Below are 24830 nucleotides of genomic sequence, written 5' to 3'. Positions count from 1 at the left end.
GGCTTTGTGAAATATGTACGGACGACGGCATGGTTGTTTGCCATTACGACCAGATGCGCCCACGGGTGGTGGCCACGCCGGTGCCACCGCCCCTTCCTTCGCCTCCACCAGCCCGAGAAGCCAGTCCTGTCGCTGCTGCCGATCTACCGTACATGTTGATGCAGCCGACGTCGCTACCGCTTCCGAGTATGCCGGAACCGGCCCCAGTCACGATGCCGCCTTCTCCGGGACCCATCTTGCTAGAGCACACCCCCCAGGTCCACGACACCTATGGATGCTGCTCCGGAGTTTTCACCCATCATCTCATCCAGGAGGCACGTTCCATGCACGAGCTTCCGTCCTGGACATTTTCGACCATACTCTCGTGTCTCTCCGCGGGATCTTCTCGGGGCCTCACAAGAGGCCATGGATGTCTCCGCACTGTCCATGTCTCCAAGGAAGTGAGTGTTTTTTTTTTTTTCAAGGGGGGAAAAGTGTTGTGACAGTGCCACGACATTTAACAGTGCCACCACGACGGTATGTGCAAACGGCGATAGAGGCGCTCCGCAACTCGGCTGAGCGCGGGAGCGCCACCTAGCTACGAACGGCATCAGCCGCGTGTCACGGCACTGCAGTCGAATAAGAGATACTGAGTTGTTATCATGTAACGAGCTATTGTTTCTAAGTGAGTGTGTTTGAATATCCACGCAATTATTGGTGATTAAAGGTTATAACAGTTTGTAGTCTGCAAAGTGCCCAGAAATAGTTTTTCAAGTTGTTCAAGATGGCGACCAGTGTAAAAGTATGTCGTGTATCTCGTCAGAAAAGCGCCAATTTTTCTGCTAAAAAGTAAAGTGTGTGTACAATATAAATGTGAAACACCAAAACTAAATGACCATGTTTCTAAATTACAACTCATGATCAGTGAACTGAAAGTGAATGTTAGTAAACTTACATTAGAAAACGTGAGCTGATGTTGAAGCAGGAAACGACGAAAGAGAGCTCGACTTATTCGGATAAGTTGCCAAAAGATACGTGGATAAACAGTTCACAGAGTGACAGAAACCAAAAAAAGTGTGAAAGCAGTGTAAATTTAGTGCACAACAGCGGCTGTGGTGTGGTGTGTTATCTACGATAAATTATGAAAACTCCAAAAGTAAACAAAGTGCTCTTGCATCGTCAAGAAGTAGTGTGTTTAGTAACTCCTGTAAAATAAATAACGACAGCTACAAGAAAGTTTTAAGTACTGGAAAGGTTCAGATACAAGACACAAGATTTTTATTTATATCTGATAGTCATGGATAGCACTGAGCTAGATTATTAAATCTGACACTTCCACCAAGATATTTTGAGACGTCATTTGTCAACCCCGCACCAAGATATTTTGCGATGTCCATTGTCAAACCAAACGCAAAATTGCAATATTTATGTTGTTAATAACATTGAAAAAAAGGTAAAGGACTTCAGTAAATTTGACTGTGTTATTGTTCTGGCTGGAACAAACGATGTATAATCAGATATCAAGGATTACCAACGCACTGTAAACATGTTACTCAAAAAAACTACGAACACTAAAGTGATTCTGTGTACAGTACCCTACAGATTTGACAGGGAGGACTGGAACGACAAAATATACAAAATTAACACGTCATTGATGGAATATGTTGCCCAGTACAGCCAGGCTAAGGTACTGGATGTTAATCTGTTTTTAAGGAGGACTGATTATACGAAGCATGGGCTACATTTGGTGCCGAAAGGGAAACAAAAACTGTGCAGGAACCTTCATTATTCAGCCATGATTCAGATCAACACACCGTCACTGATCCCTGTTAACTGCTTGCAACAGGCAGATCAGTCACTCACCGAAACTGTATGCTTACAATATGGGAAAATAACAGAAGACGAAACCAAAAAATTAACAGTAAATATGCATACTTTGGATGAACAAGTGACAAGGAAGCAACACAGAAGACAATATCACCACAGTATACGAAAATAACAGAAGAAGAAACCAGAAAGTTAACATTAAATATGCCTTCAGTGAAACGAACAAATGGCAGGGAACCAGCACAGAAGGCAATATCACCATGTAAAAGGACTGAGGAGGAAGCCGTACCAGAGTGGACAGAAGTTAAAAACAACAGATCACGACGCAGGACCAGGCAGATGATAGCATCCAAACAACATATGAATTTTTTATGTCCAGATCTACTGCAGAAGAAAACAACCAAGAAGAAGTCCATGACTCCCAGGAAGTGAAAATCATTATTGAAACGAAAAGAATACTAGAGCCTATTCTCCAAAGAACTAACCAGGCAATACACTTCTCTCATAGAACAGAATAATTCATTTAACTCCCACTACATCATAATGTACAGGGCATAACCAGTAACCTATATGAGCTAGAGGTCCTTTTGAATGGTTGATTAAAGAAGATTTCTGCCTAGTGTGTAACTGAACACTGGCTGCAAGAAATACAAAAATGTGCAGCTGGGATTTCAGACTTCCAGTTGGTCAGCAGCTTTTGCAGGGAAACATACAGAGGGATGGAACATGTATATATGTAAGAACAGACATTACATCAAAGGAAATTGGGTTTAAAAATGTCTGCTGTATTGAAAAAGATTCTGAATATTGTTTATGTGAACTAACAGATAGTAAAATTATAATTGCAGGTATATATAGGTCCCCATCTGACAATTTTGAATTGCTCTCTGAAAATTTGGAAAATCTTCTGAACTATCTAAATATATCTAAAAACAAAGATTCTGTAACTTACCAAACGAAAGCGTTGGTACGTTGATAGAGACAATAACAAACACACACACACACACACAAATTTCAAGCTTTCGTAACCCACAGTTGCATCATCAGGAAAGATGGAAGGAGAGGGAAAGACGAAAGGATGTGGGTTTTAAGGGAGAGGGTAAGGAGTCATTCCAATCCCGGGAGCAGAAAGACTTACCTTAGGGGGGAAAAGGGACAGGTATACACTTGGCAAAGAGTTTGCCCAAACTATAAATATATATAATATAATTCATTGATCATAAGTTAAATCAATGAGTCATCAGAAAGTCTTGGAATGCTATATAAGTGTGCAAAGCAAAATACTATCTTGAAACCATATGTAAAGTGTTATATGAAAAAGCACAGGAAAGCTGTAGTTGCTGCAAAAAAGAAGCACAATGATTCATATATCGGAAAGGGTAACAACAAATAGAAATCTATGTGGAAAGTTATTAATAATCATACAGGCAAACGTGAAAATGCAAGTAATAAAATCACCATAAAACACAGAAATGAAATTGTTGATGATCCATTTCTAATAGCTAATATATTTAATGATCATTGTGTTAATGTAGCCCAAAACCTGATCACCACTAAATATAATCCAAAGACAAAGGTAATAGCTTCAGTAAATGAAAGGACAATGTACCTATATCCTAACACTCAAAGAAGTAAAAACGGCTATCAGCAAACTAAAGAGTAAAATGACCTACGGATTTGATGGTATCCCTGACAAAATTATTAAATATAGTACCAATAATGTTCTCTGTCAGCTTGTGGACATAATCAATGACTCCTTTGAAACTGGTGTGTTTCCAAGTAAACTTAAAGCACTCATCAGTAATACCAATTTATAAAAATGGTGACAAGTTTGACATTAAAAATTTCAGACCACTGTCATTATTATCTGTATTATTGAAAATAATTGAAAGAATAATTTATGACAGATTACTAGACTTCCTAAACAAAAATAAAATTCTTGTAAATGCACAGAATAGTTTCAGAAAAGGCAAATCTACACAAACGGCTCTCTTCAGTTTCCTAAAAATTGTTTATGAAGCTGTAGAGGACAAGGAACTGATCTGTGGGTTGTTTTTGGACCTTTCTAAAGTGTCTGATCTTATAAATCATAATCTACTGATGTTAAAACTGTATAATTATGATGTCCGGTATTTCCTATGAGTGGTTCAAGTCATATTTAACTGATAGGAAACAAAGAGTACAAATTTCTCAGGATGGAAATGTGTACCATTCTGAATATAAAAGAGTTAATTAGGGGGTGCCCCAGGGCTTGGTATTGGGACCATTGTTATTCTTGATTTTTATTAAGGACCTACCACAAAAGTTTCCAATGGCTATGACCATATTATTTCCTGATAATACCAGCTTCATTATAAAAGGGAAGAATGATTATCAGCTGCAGCAAAAAATTGACAAAACAGCAGAAGTGGCAGAAAAATGGTTAATGATAACTGTCTAGTTGTCAATGACAAGAAAACTGTATGGATGAACTTCAACCAATGTAAAATTCACATTACTGAATAGCCAAATTCAGCAAAAGAATCACATAAAATTTTTAGGATTATGGGTGAGTGAGCATCTAAGATGGGAAAAACATGTAGAAATGTGTAACAAAAAATTAAGCAAGTACTGTTACATATTAAGAGTGCTTAAAGATTGCTGCAATACCAAAACAGTGTTAAGTGCTTATTATGCATACATGCATAGTCTACTGAAGTGTGGTACAGTGTTTGGTGAAATGCCTCTTTTAGAAAGCAATCTTTTTTAAGCTCCAAAAGAAAGCTGTAAGATTAATAAGTGATGTTGCTTACAGAGCACCATGTAGAGGTATCTTTAAGGAATTAAAAATCATGACCTTACCAGCTATATTTATATCTGAAAGCATCTTCTTCGTTAAAAACCATTAAGTTTCAGCTTTGAATAGTGAGATCCACAATTATTAAACAAGGAACAGGCATGACTATCATAGGGATGTGCACAGAAAATCAATAAATCAGGACAGTGCTGTTTACAAACCAAAAATTATGTACAGTGCATTGCCAGATAGCATAAAAAAATACCGAACATTAATACATTCAAAAAAGAACTAAAAAATCTACTAATAAACAACAGCTTCTACAGAATTAATGAATACCTGGAATTTTGCTCACCTGTAGGTCTGCTTCGTAACTTTTTAAACAAGAATTTGTAATCATCAGCCAGTCCTAGATGAAACCAAACTTCTTTCGTCCCTGTATGTATCTAATTATGCACTTAGCTTTTGTGCCATATGTTACTATGCCTAGTTAACTAACTGGTATTTAATAGTTTTAGTAAAATCAACCAAGGGGTTTCGCTAGCTTTTATTCTGCCTGTATGTTCTTATATAATTTTATAATCAAATTAAGTAGAATAATGTTTTTGTTATAAAGATGTGTTGATACCAATGATAAGATTTTGTACATGATGTAAATATGCAATATTTTATACTATTCTGTACCTTGACAAATCCAGTATCATGAATGTGATAATACGGGTGCTAAATAAAACAACTAGAGAGTTTAGACATTGATGTTGTGCTTCATGCTCACTTCTTGCTTATGATTGTAACAACTCAATACTTCCACCATTTGGTGAGTGGTCTCCTTTACTCCTTAATTATTTGCATTCCACCAGACCTTTCCAAACTATATGTATACAGTCAGATATGATATATTAAACCTATTTTCTGTATTTGTCAGCTAAATATAGAAGGAATTAGTAGATAAAATTGCAAACACAACTCAGGCATTCTTCTAGACACCAACATGGTTAGGAAATTCCTAGCTGAATATAAATAATTAGAAGTAAAGGAGACAAAACACCAGATAGTGGAAGCATTGAGTCATCAACAGGCACAAAAAAAAAAGAAAAGAATTAAGACTTTGTTAACTTTCAGACAAAATCTCCTGTTTCCTGCCTCTAACCACCACACTTGACACAATTCCTAGACAACAATGTTGCCATTCAAGAGACACATGCAGATAGTGAGAACTGATTGAAGTTCTGTGACCTGTAGTCATCATAGTTATGGACTTATTACATATATTCACAGCAACATAGAAGAGGACAGCTTAATGAGTACTAGCGCTGTAAATGACATCAGTAGTATCACCATAAAAATTCCAGAGATGTCAATAACAAATGTATAAAAATCCTCCTCAAGTACACTAGTCTGGAGAAGGCCTACAAACACTTAACCATCTTGGAATCTATATGATCGATTTCAACAGTCCCCATACATAGAAGTATGACAAAATGATCATAACAGAGATAAATTTGTAATATAGACTGAAGAGAGAAATCTAAACAGCATATTTGATGCTAAAGACAGCAGCATATTCAGATGAGCAGTGTGGAACAGAAAATACAACCCAAAATCAAGTTTTTTAACATAAGTACTCTAAATTAATCTCTACACACGACTAATAAAGTGCTCTGAGGTTTCCCACATAGTTAACATAATGGTGTTCTGTATAAAATAGGAATACAAATACCCATAATTAGGTCCATTCAAAGACTGCAGTGGCATTTCTGGAAAGCAAATTTGAATTTCTTCTGACAAGACACTGATAAGGTTATTAGATGAATTCCAACTACAGTGGACAATTACAACAGATTTGTTGGTGCCATAATTACAGTAGCTAAAAGTGGATTCCAAGAGGCCCCCAAAAGGAACACCTCCCAGGATGGAGTAATGAAGTGCAGAGCTCTATAATGCCAATGTGGAAAAAGTGATCCTGATATTGCTGAGGAGCTTCTGGAGAAACTGAACGATATGGACAAAGAAAGATGGATGGAGGTAACAGCAATCTTGAATTTCCAAAAAGTTAAGGGGACAAATGTGAAGTCCGATGGAAAATTTTGGTAGAAACAGTCTCCCCATGTGTGAAGATCCATTAGTTACAGAGACCAGATAACCCTCCAAGTTACTTCTCTTTCTAGAGCATTGATGGATCAGTGGCATATAAGGTGACTTCAAAAAGTAAGTTAGATATTATTATGGCAGACCAAGTAATTTTAATTGAATCTTACACTCTATTTCAAAGTGACACAGATACATGACACTATTTTTAACTTAATCACCAATTCTTCATAAACAATGGTCAGGACGTTCTACCAGTCATTCAATTCCTCAATGAGAGAAATCTGCTCATTGGTCACAGATCCATTTGAGAAATACTATGTGAACATCATCATCATAGGAAATTCTTGTTGTCCTCCAACCCCAGATGTTGTTTCAGCATACCAAAAAGGTGGAAATCACTTGGTGGAAGATTTTATCTGCATGGAGGATTGAAAACTTTGAAACAAAGCCTGTGTTGTGCAAGCTGTGTGGGGTGTTGCATTATCATGCAGGGGAACAATGCCTTCGCTTAATTTTCTGCGCCTCTTGTTCTTTATAATGTGCAATGATGTCAGTGTTGCACAGTACAAATTGAGATGAATGGTTGTACCCTTTGCCATATATTCTGTGAACCCAACTCCTTCACAGTCAAAGAAAACAATGGCCATAACCTACCCTGCTGATGGCAAAACTTTGCATTTCTTCCACAGAGGCGAGGAGGTGTGTCTCCAAGCCATATGTGTTGCCCTTGTTGCAGGTGTGAAATTATGGTCCCATGTCTCATCAGCTTAATGATGCATCTTGGGAAATTATTGCCTTCCACACAGTAATGCTTGAGAAAGTCCAGAGATGCCATAAACATTGTGCCTGTGTGTAGATGACAGTGATCATGGAACACAGCTTGAGCACAATTTCCGATACTGCACGTGGTCTCAGATGACGTGATGATCACTGCCTATTGAGATGCAGATCTGCTGAGCAATGAGCAGTGTCCATGACAGTTACACAGTGATTGCTGTGAATCAGTTCCTTCCCTATCAACATCAGTTAAGTGTGTGTGACCTTGGGCAAACTGGCACCATTTCACTACAGCTGGACACAACATTGCATTTGGTCCATATACTAACAGAATGTCATGGTGAACCTTTGTACAATTTGAATGTTTTATCCACAAGAGTTCTACTGGCCTGTTCACTGGCATACTTTTCCACTAGCTGTGCCATTTCACTCACACACTGTAATCCATCCGTTATCCATACCACAGTAGAACATATCTGCGTCAAACCCTTAATGTGTACGCACTTCTGCAATGCGCCACACTTCTTGTGCAACAGTCTTAGCATGAGATAAAGTGTGTAACTTGCTTTTTGAATTTTCCTTATACATGTCAAATTAAAAAGAAATTTAGTAGAATGCATTAGGAAACACCACTCAACACAGATTTTTCTGTTGCCTCAACCCACAAAGAACCACGACTGACATCAAGACAGGCAAAGCACCAGGTTTTGACTGAGTACACCCCGAGTTTCTTGTTTGGTGGGATAAAACAATGCAAAAGTAGCTTATCAAGTTTTATTCAAATGTTGTGTCAATAGGAATCTTACCAAAAGTTCTTAAGGCTACAAAGTTAATTAAACATTTTTGAAGGTGGTTGCCAACAGCTGTTAAGTACTTTACGAAATGTATGATACGCAGCTCTGTGTCTATATGCCCTTTATTACCACTAGCATTTGTAGTTGACCTTTTAAGTATGGAAACTGTTTCCTCTTCTGATGCTGAGCAGTTCTGAAGGGGCTGTATTAATATTTTTGCCACATTGACATGATATGACATGACATGACATAAATGATGTATGACTTTTATACTGGGTGATAGTGGTAAGTCAAAACTGGTAGTGATAATGAAGGATACGTAGACTTCTGCATGTCATGAATTTCATACAATACAAAGTTAGTTACCATACTAAAACGAAACATGTGAAACAATACGCCAGAAAGCTACAGACCAACAGCTCTTTTAAGCTGCTACTCCTCAACAGAATTATTACAAAAATTCTAAACATTATTCCGCAAAAGCAAGTTGGATTTAGGCAAATATAAATTGCACATACTGAGCGTTATGTCTTACTATACATGTAGAGACAGGATTCCAAAAATAATGGGAAAAAATCAGTGGTTCTGGTAGATTTATTTGCTGAAGAAAGTGAACTGAGAGCATACGCTAGTGATCCAATGGGGTTTTCGTTCCAACACCCGGGTGTACTTGAGTGGATAGCTGCAACTAATTTTAGCATACAAAATTTTTATTTTATATGAATTTTTTAATATCTTGTGATGCCATGTATGCCCTATATTAAATTAATAAAAATAAATATTATTCTATGTAATCTAAGTGCAAAGGAGACTAGTCACTGAATAGTATGAGGGTTGTTCAATAAGTAATGTGACACTTTTTTTTCTCACCCAGTTTTAGTTGAAAAATGCAGAATTTGTAGCGGAACATCATTGAATATTCCAGCTTCAGGCCCTATAGTTTCATGAAGTTCTGATAGGTGGTGGCATTAGCAACCTTCAAAATGGCATCTGTAATAGAGGTGCATTCCAAGCAGAAAGCTGTCATTGAGTTTCTTTTCGTGAAAAACCAGACCATCACAGATATTCATAGGCACCTGCAGAATGTCTATGGAGACATGGCAGTGAACAAAAGCATGGTGAGTCATTGGTTGAGATGCCTGCTTCATCACAACAAGGTCATGCAAACCTGTCTGATATCCCATGTGCTGGATAATCACACACAGCTGTGACATGTGAATACTCTCATTCGAGGTGATCAACAGATCACAGTCACAATTCGCTGCACAACTGGGTATCTCTGTTGGTACTGCGGACTCACTCGTCCACCAGCTGAGGTACTCAAAGGTGTGTGTACCTGCTAGGTTCCTCGCCGCCTAATGGAAGATCATAAAGAGCAACAAAGGACAGAGTTGCTTGTACATTATGAGGCTGATCATGACAATTTCTTATCGAGCGTCATCACAGGTGATGAAACATGAGTTCATCATTTCGAACTGGAATCAAAATGGCAATCCATGGAGTGGTGCCACACTATCTCTCATCTGAAGAAAAAGTTTAAAGCTGCACCATCACCCAGTAAAGGTATGGTGACAGTCTTCTGGGACTCTGAAGGGGTTGTTGTGTTTTATGTCATCCCTCATCGTACAACAATCAATTCTGAAATGTGCTGTATTGCCCTCAGTAAACTGAAGAAATGACTACAGAGTGTTTGTAACCACAAAAATGCAAACAAACTTCTTTCCCATGGCAATGCAAGGCCCCACACTAGTGTGCGCACCTGGAAAGAACTCACAAAAGATCATTGGACTGTTCTTTCTCATCCGCCCTACAGCCTGGATCTCACGCCTTCTGACTTCTACTTGTCTAGCCCAATGGAGGACACACTCCACAGGAAGCAGTACATTAATGATGGGAGGTTATTGATGCAGCAAGATGTTAGCTCCAATGTCAAACAGCAGTGCGGTACTATGCAGACATACAGGCCCTCTGATAAGATGGCGTAAGGCTGTTGCATCGAATGGGGATTATGTTGAGAAGTAGTGTTTTGTAGGCAAAAGAGTGGGGAATAATATGGTGTACTGGAATATTGAATAAAACCAACCTGCTTTGAGAAAAAAATGTGCTGCATTACTTACTGAATGCCCCTCATAGGACCACTGAGTCATTGACAAGTCTACAGGCACACTAAAATGAACTAAAAGGTTGCTTGTCAATGACTCAATGCTGCTACTGTTCAGTGTTTGGTCTCCTTTACTCCTAAATTATTTATGTTCTGGCAGAACTTCCCTTATTGTATGTATATTATTTTATTTATATGAACTGATGAATTCTTCTAGACATTGGTAACATTTAGGCTTTTTAAATGATTTTTATGCTTTATTGAGAAAATTCTTTAAAATTGTTGCCAGTTTTATTGTAAATCTTCATTGCTGTTTGATAGGCACTGTTCCAACAGTTTGAGCCTGGAACGTGATAGCTTATTCTGCTTGAAACTAGGTACTTCTTATTATATGTTAATGAAAATTTACATTGAGAATGGGAGGAAACATAAAGGATATACTAAAGCAAACATAAAACACTACTGGGAATTAAATGTTATTATAGTGCAGAAGAATTCATGACTGTAAAATATAAATAAAATTATAATTACTCATGAAATCAATTGTATAAGCTGGTATTGTTATGTAACACATATAAATTATATATTGATGTCATATTTCAGGTTTGCTGAAACTTACACTTTGAAGAGATTAAAATCAAAACAAGATACAATAATTTGAGAGATTAAAGAAGTAGAGTACAGTATGTTGCCTCTAAGATGGCCAATCAATCCTTAGCCCTGAAATCATAAAGTCAGAAGCTAGGAAGGCTACAAGTGGTAGTCATTTGTTGCAGCCAATGTTACCTGGCTGGCAGTACTGAGTGATATAGCCCAGTACTGAGTGATATAGCCATCGTTGACTGCTGTATTACTGTGTTGTATTTCACTCTGTTCCATGTGGTTTCCTTTCCTGGAGATAAGTGTACATAATTGTTTCAGTTAGGATCTTTATGAAAGACATATCGGCATATAAGCTGTTTACAGTTTTTATTATGAACAATGGCACCCATGTGCATGACTTTTGCTTTCACGGAAGCATGACCCACAGGTTATGTTTAGGGACGATTCTAGAAGTCGGTCAAGGAGCGGGGCTAATGGGGGGGGGGGGGGAGGGTGTTGGAGGAATGGAATATATGGAATATCGCTTAACAAAAGAAGAGTTTGGGTCCTCTACCGACAAATTGGTAAAATTTAGTGTTTCTTAAAGTAGTTTTTGGTAACTGTTTTGGAGTTCAGGGTAAAAAATGTGTTTTAATAAATAATAAGATGCTTATTTTAAATCAAATTATATTTATTGGTTTGGATACTAAGCTATTTTCCACTCTTACTCTTGTGTTAAAATGTGTTTGAAATACATTGTAACCTATATTGATACATAAAAAAATGATTGAATCTGTTGGAGTAATATATTTGCTGATTTCTGAAGTAATTTAATCCAGTGTAATATGATACGCCATGGGGGAGGGGGAGGGGGGCTGTAGTCCCCATAGACCCCCCTGCCCCACTTGCCATTGCCCCTAATTAAGTAGTCTACACTGCAGGAGGCAGGTGGGTCTTGGTCTCACCACATGGCTCCTCATCCCATGGTGTTCTGTGTGGAGCCATCTTGTTTCTTTCACTCTTTGAAACTTCCCTCTGACTTTGGCTAATGTACAATTAATACACCGTCAAAAGATTGCCTCAACAACAGATAAACGTATTATTTGATGAGGTGTGTTATCACAAAGTATTACCTCCGCCACTGAAATGTGGTGGACAGGATGATTTGTTTCATCTATATAAGATCAGTCCCTGTCTCCTATAGCGAAATAACTGTGGGAAAATTTGCTCTGTTGTGTGTAAAATTCTGAAATACACTGCCTGACAAAAAATGTGAAGCACGCAGAAAACAAGGTCAGATACCAGTGTAACTTTGTACATGTACACACTATCAACAGGTATGTAAATCCTCTTTGACAGGTAGAACAGCCACCAGAGTGTGTTAGTGTTCTTTGTCTTTATTGTTATTACCCAGACTTGGAGAGTATATAAGGGATGTGAACATCACAGTTGTCACTGTGAAGAACACAGAAATGCCTCACACTTGCACGAGACAGTTTTATCAGCACCTGACATAATTTGAATGTAGCCTTGTTGTAGGTCTCCATTTGACTGGTTGGATGAATTGTGCAACATTTAGATTTGTGGGGCATTCAGATTTGACGATGGTCCAATGCTGAATTGCACGGAAATGTGAGGGCAGGCACACTCGACATCTAGGTTCCAGTCACCTGCATTGTCTGACACCTACAAAGGAGGATCACTGTACTGTGCATGAAGGACATCATAACCCCTTCACATTTGCCTGCCATCTGAGAACAAACACTGTTGTGCAACATTCTGTGACATCCTGCTCTACTGGTAGGAGCTAGCACTAGCCACACCAGAGATTACTGCCCATACGTAGACAGCCATTAACATTGCAACATACAAGGCTGCATTTGGAATGGTGGCACTACTGAGAAGCACAGGCTGCTGATAAGTGGCCTCAGATTGTGTTTAGTGATGAATCATAGTTCTGCATTACCCTGGATGACCATTGGGGTTAGTACCAAATAGACGTATGCCTGCACCTCCAATGGAAGGAAAAGATGCTAGTGAAACTGAAGCATTTATTTTAACTTTTCCTTTATATTTCAAACTATTAGAAAGGAAATTTTAAGAGAATATGGAGACGATGTGGGGACAGGTCCCATTCTTCCAATGTTTTGGAGATTCACAGTGGTGTTACTCCTGGCATCATGCAGTGGAGAGCCATTTTGTATGACTTCAGGTCACAGCTGGCAGTGCCTGAAGGAACTCAGACAGAATAATGCAGCATAATGGTACATCACAGACATCCTGTGTCGTCATGTGTTGCCTCTCATGCAATTGTATCAATGAGCCATTTTTCAACAGGACAGTGCTCACCCACATGTGCCACATGTCTCTCTGAACTGTCTGTGTGATGTTGAGGTATTCTTGTGGCCAGCAAGATCCCCAAGGCCTGTCTCCGCAAAGATATGTGGGACCAGCTAAATGTCAACTCTGTCCCAGTGCATGTCCAGCATATCAAGAACTAGTTACAACAGTTGACTGTCTTTTCAAACAAATTTCGGGCTTGCAGCCGGTTGTCGTTCAATACTTCGCACGATATTTCAACTGGGCACCTGCCAGTCATCTTCAGGTGAGCCGTCACAGTCTGACTGGCAGGTGTCCAGTTGAAATATCGTGCGAAGTATTGAACGACGACCGGCTGCAAGCCCAAAATTTGTTTGAACAGTCAATTCGCCGGGAAAATTTTAAAATTCACGGTTGACTGTCTTGCTTCAAGAGAGGATACAGTGGCTTTATGATACTCTTACCAGCAACATTAGTACATGCATCCAGGCCAGAGGGGGTTGCAATGCCGTATCGATGAGTGGGCTCATGCTGCCAAGTTCATTGTATATTTCACTGAAATTTGTAATCATGGAAATAACATCACACACCCAATCAACCTGTGAAGCTTAAATTCATTCCCCCCCCTCTCTTCTGGCTGTCTCACTTTTTTGTCATGCATTTTAGTTGAGGACTAGGTGAAAATGTTTTAATTTTGAAAAGGTTTAAATCCACCTCACAAGCAAATAAGAGTAAGGAATGAGTAAACAGGAACTTAAAAAGTCCAAGTTCTTTAATGGTGACTGTAGGAGCTCTAAGAAACCTTTTCCATAAACAACAAAAATAAAAAATCTTTACACACATATTCTCTATCCACGCATTAATTTCTATAACTTATCTGATATACATCAGTACCAAATAGTATCAATGGAAAAAAGACATTTGTGAAGCTGAAGCATTTATTTCACCTTTTCTGTTATATTTCAAGGTATTGGAAAGGAGACTGCAAGAGACTTAGCAAAAAGAGGTGCTCGAGTAATTTTAGCCTGTCGTGATCAGCAGAAGGGCCTGGAAGCTAGAGGTACAGCAGTTGTCTCCTGTATTTACCATGTCGTTGTATTTAATGGCAGTTGTTGAAATGAAGAACAAACTCAAGTGCAGAAAAGTGAATTAGTTTATATTTTCAGATGAAATTATAAGAAGCACAGGAAATAAAAATGTGATTCTACATCTGGTTGACTTGAGTTCTCTAGCATCTGTGAGAAAATTTGCAGAGAACATAAAAAAGTCGGAGAACTGTCTGGACATATTAGTAAATAATGCTGGTGTTGGAGGCCTCCCACCAAAGTTCACAAAGGACAATCTACTAATTGGGATGCATGTTAATCATTTTGGACCTTTCCTTCTAACACTTCTATTACTAGGTGAGTTGTAAAGTAGTTTAAATTGGTAAAGGAGGATGTGTAGTGCTTGTCTTGAGAAAGATATGTTTCATAAAATATGTGTCATGTTTATATTCAAGAATCACCATGTTCATCCTACTTCACTGTGTGCTAGTGTGATTTTGAAACTGTTTTTGCAACATTTTGTCTATACAAGTGTTATTTCCAAATGAGTCACGCGAGAGAGGACGAACAAGTGTGTTATTGTGCTGAAGAAGCCAACTGCTCCCTACCCACAAGCCCGGCAGTTTGCATCTCACTGCTTCACAGAGGTGACACAGAACCTCCTGGTAGAACTCCTTATTGACATTAGTACCTTTTGGGGCATCCTTGTGATGGATGACACCAATGGAGTCAAAAATGATGTTCAGCATGACTTTTACCTGCCACACTGTTTTGTGTCTTGATGATGATGAATGCTTCCATTGCGATGACTGGATTTCGTTTCTGGGTCATACCCATAAAGCAATGACTCATCATCAATGATCACTGTTCACAATATCCAGCATGTCCTATGGAATGTCTGAACAAATTTGCTTCTGCTCAATTGTTAGCAGCTTTGGCATAAATTTTGCTGAGATCCTCATGAGATCCATTGTTGCATTAAAATTGAATGACCGGATCCAGTTCAAATACTTGTTCAATCTTGGAGATTGTTCTGACTTGAGAATCGCTAAGCTTAAAACAAAATTTGATGCAATAATGTTGTTCCACTTTTTCTGTCATTTTGCCCACAACACAAAATCTGAAGACTACCAGGTACACCTGTTCACTTTTCAGTGACTGGTTGTTTCCACATTTGTGAAATAAATCGGGCAAACCCATTACATGTGCCTTCAAACGTACAGAGTGTGCATGCTCTGATACCATTCTTGGTTTCAACAATAAAAATCAAGGTTAGATATTTTTTAAACAGTCTTCATATTTGTCAGGTTGAAACAGATAATAATACATTTTCAGATGCCCACAATAAATTTACAACAATTAATCATAAAATTTTAAACAGCTTAAATAAACTCTCAGATTGTCCATAATCAAATCTGTTGCACTTTTGTTCTCTCGGGTAAACTAAGTCTTCTTGTTTATGTTCCTTTATGAGGCTAGCAGTGAGCATGAGAGAACCCATTAGTCAGTTTCATATATGCACTTTGGTTTTGTAAGCATCAGTCTTTATCCAGTCCCATGAACAAAAGAGTAATGGTTTTACTTGTTATGTTCAAATAGATATGTATCCTTATAATGGAACAGCTAGGAGTGGCATACCAACTAAGAGAATATGCCACCTAAGTAATCTGGAAGGGTTCCACCACTCTGGAAGTACTTTCATTTCTCTTAGCGAATGGAGCCTCCTCTAATTATTCAGATGCCATATTTTCAAGAACTGCAAGTTGTTGGGTTCTGTCAGCCACTCCTCAAAAATTAGAGGGCTATGAATATATCACAGATCGTGTTGCATTACACATAACAGGGAAACTAGCATAGAAATGTATTTTAACTGTATCATATGGGTTGTCCCACAACTGTCAGTGGTTAATATGAGTAGAGTTAATTTATTCCTGGATAAATATGGCTTTATCAGTAAATAGCAGAAGCACATAATGATAGGTAGTTAATGACAAACAAAACTGAAGTTGCATTACCTGACTCCAATGTGAACATGCTGTGTATACTGTAAGGGAAATGGGTATAAATCTTGTGAATGTAATATTTGCCATATATCTGTTTATGAAGCATCAAAACATACTAGCTGTAGAACTACACTGAACATGAAACTTCCTGGCAGATTAAAACTGTGTGCCGGACCAAGACTCGAACTCGCAGAAGTAAAGCTGTAAGGACGGGGCATGAGTCGTGCTCGAGTAGCTCAGTTGGTAGAGCACTTGCCCGCGAAAGGCAAAGGTCCCAAGTTCGAGTCTCGGTCTGGCACACAGTTTTAATCTGCCAGGAAGTTTCATATCAGCGCACACTCCGCTGCAGAGTGAAAATCTCATTCTGGATACACTGAACATAGTTAATAATGTGTTAATGTTCCTTTGTTTGTTGTTTAATTCCTTCTTCAAATAAAAATTATGCTTTGGGAACTTACCACTTCATGCAGTGTATTAACAACTATGAAAAACCATGATGAAATTTGATATATTGGGAAGTGGACAGCATTCCTATGCTGGGTATTCAATGGTAATGACACCATGACCCATTTTTAGCAACCACCTGTAAAATGAAACATTTTTCTGGTGTTATACTCTGACACAGTTTACGCACACTCATTCGGTTGCAGTAAACAACATTTGACAAGAAGTCTAATATTGCAGTTTTATGGTTACAAAGATATTCAGACCACAGATATTCAAAACAAAGATGATAGATGACAAGATACTAACCACATCTCACTGGGTGCGAGAGGTGATGCTGAACTCACATTGTGAGTTGTACACAATAACATGGATATTTTAATTCCTCTGTTTTCCTGAAAGCTGATAGGCACATGCACTGTGTTTGCAGACAGAGTCCTTACTGAGGAGCCACAGCCAATACCTCACCAGTATATTTCCAAATGATTCTAGGTAAAAGTTTTTTGCTTATGTTCTAAAATCGTATGTATTGTTTTTTTCTTTCCTGGAGAAATTATGCCACATTGTCTGCCTGTCTGATCCAACTAGATTTGGCTCTGGGTTGAAGGGTAGGAGGGAGTAAAGGTACACATTTGTAGTTTTACTAAATATTTAAAAAAAGACTTGCAGCACTATTATATCAGTTATGTATGCTGCACCTAGTTTGACATCTTGGTAATATTGTTTAGAAGTTTCATTGTCATCCAGTTATTATTAGACAATTAATAAAAATTTTCCCATAAAATAATTTTGTGTCCTCTTATCCCATGCTGTTGAGTAAGAGTATGTGGGCCTGTGGCAAGAGTATGCAGTGCATATTTTTGCCCCCAAATGAAGAAAATAAAAAGGTTTGCAAATAAATATGGGTGCCCCAGAAGTCTTTCCCTGATTACAGGCTCGCATAAGGCAGAAAATGTGACAAACAGACACATATCTTTTATCTTGAAGTGCAGTTAACATATTCAAGTTTTTGCACCCAGACACATAATTATAACAACACATATTCAATTATAACATATGCTTGTACAAATATTAGACTAATGTTTCTACATGACTAAGTTATATTGGAATATGTGTTATTACAATTATGTTGGGTTTATACGGCTACCTATAACACACTGATGACAGCTGCACTATCAGCTGAAATCTAGATCTGCATTTTAAAAAACGACAGATTATATTATAACTGATGCTGACCTTATTTCAATCCTAGATTACATCATGATTGTGGGGCACAATTATTCTCATGGAATTGAACATGATGATATACTTTTAGCTGCTGCTTTTTCAACAGTACAATAACAAGATTCTCTTGACTAGCATTCTTTATGAAGAGATATGCTACACTCTTTTTGGGTACCAAGAATATTTGTTATGGTATGGTATGGTATTAAACTGTGTATATCATTGTGATAACAAGACAAAGGTGCAAAGCAAGCAGTGGAAACATGCGGTTTCACCACCTCCAAAAAGGCAAAGACCCCACTGGCTATTAACCAAAGTGATGCTGACTGCTTTTGGGACTGCCATGCTAACAAATGGTTCATATGGCTCTGAGCACTATGGGGCTTAACATCTGAGGTCATCAGTCCCCTAGAACTTAGAACTACTTAAACCTAACTAACCTAAGGACATCACACACATCCATGCCCGAGGCAGGATTCGAACCTGCGACCATAGCAGTCGCACGGTTCTGAACTGAAGTGCCTAGAACTGCTTGGCCACAACAGCCAGCTGGTGCTAACACTTACGCTTTTAAGGGGTAAATTGTGCCAGGAGCATACTACCTAATGGGGCTATGAGAGTCTGTCAAGATGAAACATGTCGGGAAGCTCTCCAAGGGGGTTTTGCTCCACAACAATGCTCCACCTCAATTCTGCAGAGGATTCTGCCAAACATGCTGCTCCTTTGAGCTATCAAATTTTACCTCACATCCATGTTCTTCTAACATAGCATCCACTTACTTCTTATTTATGTGGCAGCCATTTCCAGAATGAAGACGAGTGGTTCTCAAGGTATAGCACCTCCTGAACAGCCAAAAAGTAGATTTCTACAACCAAAGTATCTGTCAAGTCATCCATCATTTGGAAAATGTGTCGCATTGAAGGGTGAATACATAGAGAAGGTCTGACACCATCACCAAGTCTCATGGTCACAGCTTGATTTTCTTGAGGTGATAACTAAAACTTTTTGGTTACTGTTGTACAAGCATTTTCATCTCAAATGTGAGCAAGAGTAGTCTTGTTTGAATGTTCACAATACATACCTGTAATACAAAAGCAGTACCTCATCACATGAAGTACAGCTTACTGGTTAAGGAATTATCAGTAAAATGTATTTTCTGTGAATATGTCAAAAATTTCATTGTGCATTCATGGTGCATAGATTTTTAAGTACGTGGATTGATTGAAAAGTAATGCCTCCACCTTATGTAATTCTTCAACAGTTGCAGCATTGGTATGCGGCAGGTACTGGCTTGCTCCGTAGCCTCTTCTCTACAGCTCCAGGTGACAGGAAGCCTTAACATTGAACAGTTGTGTTGTTACTATGTAAAGTATGGAACCCTGTGCAGATGGTCAGTCAATGCAATTTAAGCAACGTGCAGTCATTGAATTCTTGACAGGAGAAGGTGTCACCCCAAAGGGGATTCATCAGAGAATGAAAGTAGTTTATGGTGATTGTGTTATGAATTGTTATGGCTCACATTACGCATGGATATGCATTGTATTACACAGTTACAATGTTTGAAGCTCTGGATGGAAACAAAATGTTGAGATACACTACACAGTTCTGTGTCACCCGTTAAAATTTCGTGGAATATCAGTTGGGAAATTCTTGACTCAGTGGTGGAATCTGGAATCCTAACACTGCAACATTCAGCAGGAGGGAATGAACACAATGGTGTATCTGAATGAGCTGAACATTAAGGCAAGCATGAAAAATTTGTGGAAGTGTGTTGAAGTATTGTAAACAAAACACTAAGGCTGAATTCAAAAATAAACAGGATTGCAAAAGCAACACTAAGTGAGCTAGATTATCAGAAATCCATAATCTTCAACAGTGTTATTAGTGTTTTCAACTCAGAACTGTTAACATTCACCCCTCCCCCAGGAAAAAAAAAAAATAAAAGGAAAAGGCAAGTGTGAGTACAGAATCTTTAGGTAGGGACATGGAGTCAAGTGAAAAGTATTTGTAGTTTATTCGTAAGTAGTACTGGAATGTTGAAACTATCATACTCATAAAAGTATCAAAAGAGAAGTGTCAATACTTTGACGTATTGACACTTATCCTTGATAAAAGGAATAGAGTAGATACTCTATATGGGCTCCAACTCACCATCTCTATTTTTGAAATCTATCTAAAATAGAGAAAGGAAATTGATTTTAATAAGTTTCAAATAAAATAATAAAGATGTTAAAGTAATTCGTAAGTAAGTAAAGTTACATGTTCCGACCCTAGACCGGCCAATAGGGTGCGACCGACCACCTTGTCATCCAACGGAGTCATCAGATTCAGTATGGTGGGACATGTCCTCAGCACACATCTCTCTTGGTTGTTGTCAGGTTTCCTGACCTGAAACCACAACTGACTGGCAGAGTAGCTCCACAGTTGGCTCAGAGGGCCGAGTGCATGCCATACCAGTCCGCTCACCAAGGACAAATTCCTGGCTTTACCGTGAATCAAACCAGTGTCCCCTGCATAGCAGTCTGTCATGCTGTCCACTCAGCCATGGAGATGGACACAGGTATTAAATAAAGCAGTGTTTTTATTTTCATTGCGGATTACAATTTTTTTAAAAAAAGAAAACTAAAACTTGAAATATGTAATTACAGAACAGATTATCAGAAAAACAGCTGAATAGTACCCAAAAGCAAATACGTTAAATCATAATTAAACTTCCCATTATTCCTTTGTGCTGTCACTCAAAACCAGTGTTTTATCTAATAGTCTTGTTAATAATGTATTACGTGAGTCTGACAATATGCTGCCTGTCTTTGAAAATAAACACTTGTAGGGCACTGATTCCATTGGAATTGTCAGATACTCATTGGCTACCTTGTATAACTGGGGGAATAAAACTTCCATGTTGGCACTTTGGTCTAAAAGGTTTAGCTCACAGTGCAACATAGGCTCCTTCCATCTTTTTGATCAGATAGGCAACTACTCCATCTTTTTTCACTTGTTTGCTGTGCACTCAACACTTATGATGATACCAAATGTCACATTCCATTTCAAGAGAAGACTCACAATCTGGTTCACTGCTGCTGGTGCCAGTGGTAGCAGCAATATTAGTTGCCGATAAATGCCTTAATGTAGTCCAGCAAACCCCAGTTCTGTAAAGAGTAGAACTCCCATTCATAAAACAACTTTGAACTTCTGATTACTTTACAAATGAGTTACTGTGTTCAATTTTTGACATTGAGCATGTGAGTGAGAAAAGTTTAGAAAAGGTTTGTAATTGCATTTAAAGTTTTTTGGAAGTCACTAAGTGCTCTCATTATCAAACACTGCATTATTGTAGTCCGGATAACTTGCACTGTATTTTCAGCAAAAGCAAGTTTTTCATGCATCTCAATTTTTATGAAATCATATCTTCTGAACTGTGTGTCACACAAGGACATTATGTTGGAGGTACATTCAGTGGTATATGTTGATACGGACTGCAAAAGTGTTGTGAACAGGTCCAGTAAAGTTGTTGTAAGCCACTAAGTTCTGTCATTCTGAAATACTGGAAGAGTATAGTTTGATAATTTGCACTCTTTGAGTTACGGTGTCGCAAGACATTTACACACTTTCTAATCTTAGAACTTGTCTTAGTGTGTTAAACATTTAACGTAAAATTATACCTCTTAATGTGTAGGTTTTGTTGCCCCAGAAACCCAATAGATAGGCAGCCTGTTACTGGATCCATGCCCACTAATCAGGTTAGCCATTTAGTAATATAGATATCACCCTCGCCCAACCTCTGGGTTCTGAAAATGTATTTTTTTGAATATTGGATCAAGCAAGCAGGATATTACTGCCTAACAGTTATATTCAGTTTGTCCAAATCTGCATGCTATTTGCTTTTTTAGCTCATCTTTTACTGCCTTTGCTTCACTGCTGTCAGTGCTGTAATCAGGCTTACTTAAATTATTTATCTGCACTTTTAAACAAAGAAATATTGTCAAGGTAGGCAAAGTGTTGCAAATGTTTTCATTTACTTGCTCTGTTTTTCACACATGCATAGTTTTAGTTGACGGCCTTTTGGTGTTCACGAGTTCATTTGTTGTAAGTCTTGGAACTGAATCACGCAGCCATAGTTTTGGCTAGTAATAAAAATTTAATAAATAATTAATAGACTCATGGGTACAATATCTGCCATAAAGTACTGATATGAGTAAAAAAGTATCCAGTAAAAAAGTTTCTATTAAAAATGTGTTGGTATTGAGGTGAGAGTACTCAATACTAAAAACTTTTTCCAGTGTCCTATCTGTAGCATGTGCCACACGGTTAAACCACCTCTGGTACAGAGCACACATTTATTATTGCAATGACCATTTTCCACTAGATTAGATCATCTTCAGATCTAAAATGTAGACAGTATGATAACCAACACCAGCATCATCTGGTACGTGTCATCAAAATGACACACTTGAGGTGCAGCTATCACACTCTCCATATTCTAGATCTGAAGCTGGACTACTTTAGCCAAAATTGATCATTACAATAATGAATATGTCACCTAGACTGTGCCTGGTTCATAAAATTTGTTGAATAATTTAGCTCTCTCTGTAATTTACAAAATGCAAATGTTTTGCTAAGATTGAAGTATGGCTTCATTTTTATCCATTGGTTAGCTTTCTGATGTACATTTTCTTTTTCTCACAGATCTTCTGAAGAAGTCTGCACCAAGCCGAATTGTAATGGTATCATCAGTAGCACACAAATATGCTAAACTCAGTGTAGATACTATAAATGAAAAAGATGATAATGGTGTGAGGGTTTATGCAAATAGTAAGCTTTGCAATATCTTGTTTGCCAATGAACTGTCACGCAGACTAAAGGGGACGGGTAAGATATGAGACAGAATTGTGGAAGCTGTTTTTACTTTATCCATTATCTCTCAATGCATATTCCTGTAATTACATATACAGAAAATGTTTTCAGGAGTCACTGTGAACAGTTTGCATCCAGGAATAGTTAAGACAGATATTCTTCGAAGATTGCCTAGATTCATTATGTTGACTATAAATTACCTATTTGGACATTTTGGAAAGGTAATTCTCCTGAACATACTGTGTTTGTTATTCACATACGTAAGCCCAGTGTGAGTGTTTAACAGTTATATTGATGTTAACAGACAGCATATGAAGGGGCACAAACAAGTATTTACCTTGCTGTGTCTGAAGATGTCAAGGGTGTAACTGGAAAATATTTTGCAGATTGCAAGGTATTGTATTGATAAATAAAACTTTAAGGTAGTACAAATTTATTTTTTAAATCATTTTGTGATTTTTGTTGTAAGCTATCAGATTTTGTTAAGTATAGAGTCTGTTGCCATAGAATTTAATTTGCTTTGCAGTAGGGTACAGATGCAGATACACAAAATACCAAATGTTGAAAGGACTAATGTGACAAAATTAGGAAAAAAAAGCTTAATTTGAAGCAACAGCATATGCATTTCCATGTTCATAATGGATGCCTGGGAAGATAGTTTCATACAGTAAATCAAATTCTGATTAAAAAACTCTTCATTTTATGGGAAATAAGGCTCTATTAATATAGTACATAATAACCATTGCCCTTCAGTATTCAATTGTACACTCATATAATAATTGCAGTATAGTACAAGAAAAATAAACCCAAAATCTTGTCATAACCGTCGCTACACACTTGGCAGTCTAGTTAGAATGTAGCAGTTTTTTCCTCTATGGACTGCAATTCTGTAAATTTTAAACAACACTAATTAACAGCCTTTTAAAGAGAACATACAGTACAGTGATGTTCTCTATACAAAACACATACAACTTGTGTTAAATTATAGTTAGTTGTCAGTGTGATATCACGAGCAGATAACTGCATCTCTAAGGTAATGTATCTTGACATGCTCGTATTCATTAATGCTCTCCTTCAAGATGCAGTTGACAAAGCTAACAAATTAATATTAGGACTGCATCTCAAATTTTCTGCAAAAAATTTGAAAGTAAATATCAATTAAATTTATTATGTGTTTATCTTCATTACAGGAGGCACAGACGTCTTCTTCAGCACAAGATGAAGAGCTAGCTAGAAAAATATGGATCAAAAGTGAAATACTAGTCGGCTTAAAGCCAGAGGAGAAGTATTGGTGAAAAAATATACAAAAGAACAAGTAAATTTATACCTTCTTAGGGTTTTGTAAATGATTTTATAATACCATGCGTACAGTTTTATCTAGCTTTCAAATAACTGTTTTCTCTTATAAGTGACACATCTTTGCAGGAGAATAAGAACTTTGCTGCGAAGAGTAAATGAAAGTTTGAGACTTAGAGACAACTGTAAACGTAAAATCATTTATTGATGTCATATACGAAATACTTAAAAATAAATAAGAGTGGTCAGTCAGAACAGCTGAATTGTTTAACTTGCAGTTTTGCCCCAACATCCCTAGAGAAGAAACACTTACAGTGAAATATTGGTATAGTTAAAGGAAAAATCATATTTTGGTTACAAAGGGAAACAGAGAATACAGATACAAGACATAACAAGTAACTGTACCTTTGTTTAGAGCTTTGTAAGTTCTGCTACAGAGACACATGCACATACATATATTTGACATGTAAGTGACATTTGCTTTGTTGGTTGTCAAAATATTCTTTTCAGAAAAGGATCTGCAACATTTTTATTGTTTATCCCCCACTTCTCAGACATTTACTCTTATTCTGCTAAATACATCTATTTTTATTGATGACTCTCTTTTGTATAAAACAATATTGCAATCAAAATATGAAGCAATGTTGCAGAACTCGTGCCTTATGAACAAAAGAAACAGTTGCTAACAAAATTAAAGTTTGAACTGAAGTTTTGTGA

At 37.6% G+C, this 24830-nt stretch overlaps 1 protein-coding gene across 1 annotated transcript in view; it reads left to right on the top strand.

Annotated features, from left to right (window-relative positions):
- LOC126251603 (retinol dehydrogenase 14-like) overlaps nucleotides 1-24370 on the top strand; it is a 59460-nt gene extending 35090 nt beyond the window's left edge. The window contains exons 2-7 of the mRNA XM_049952135.1: nucleotides 14214-14306; nucleotides 14413-14649; nucleotides 22650-22832; nucleotides 22929-23038; nucleotides 23122-23211; nucleotides 24008-24370. Coding sequence (XP_049808092.1) covers nucleotides 14214-14306; nucleotides 14413-14649; nucleotides 22650-22832; nucleotides 22929-23038; nucleotides 23122-23211; nucleotides 24008-24112 — 818 coding nt within the window. The 3' untranslated portion in view covers nucleotides 24113-24370. The remainder of the gene's footprint in view (nucleotides 1-14213; nucleotides 14307-14412; nucleotides 14650-22649; nucleotides 22833-22928; nucleotides 23039-23121; nucleotides 23212-24007) is intronic.
- Nucleotides 24371-24830: the final 460 nt, after the last annotated feature.

This window comes from Schistocerca nitens, chromosome 4 (assembly GCF_023898315.1).
Source record: "Schistocerca nitens isolate TAMUIC-IGC-003100 chromosome 4, iqSchNite1.1, whole genome shotgun sequence".
Lineage (NCBI taxonomy): Eukaryota > Metazoa > Arthropoda > Insecta > Orthoptera > Acrididae > Schistocerca > Schistocerca nitens.
The sequence above is the reverse complement of the archived record's forward strand: the minus strand, read 5'-3'. Positions and strand labels throughout refer to the sequence as shown.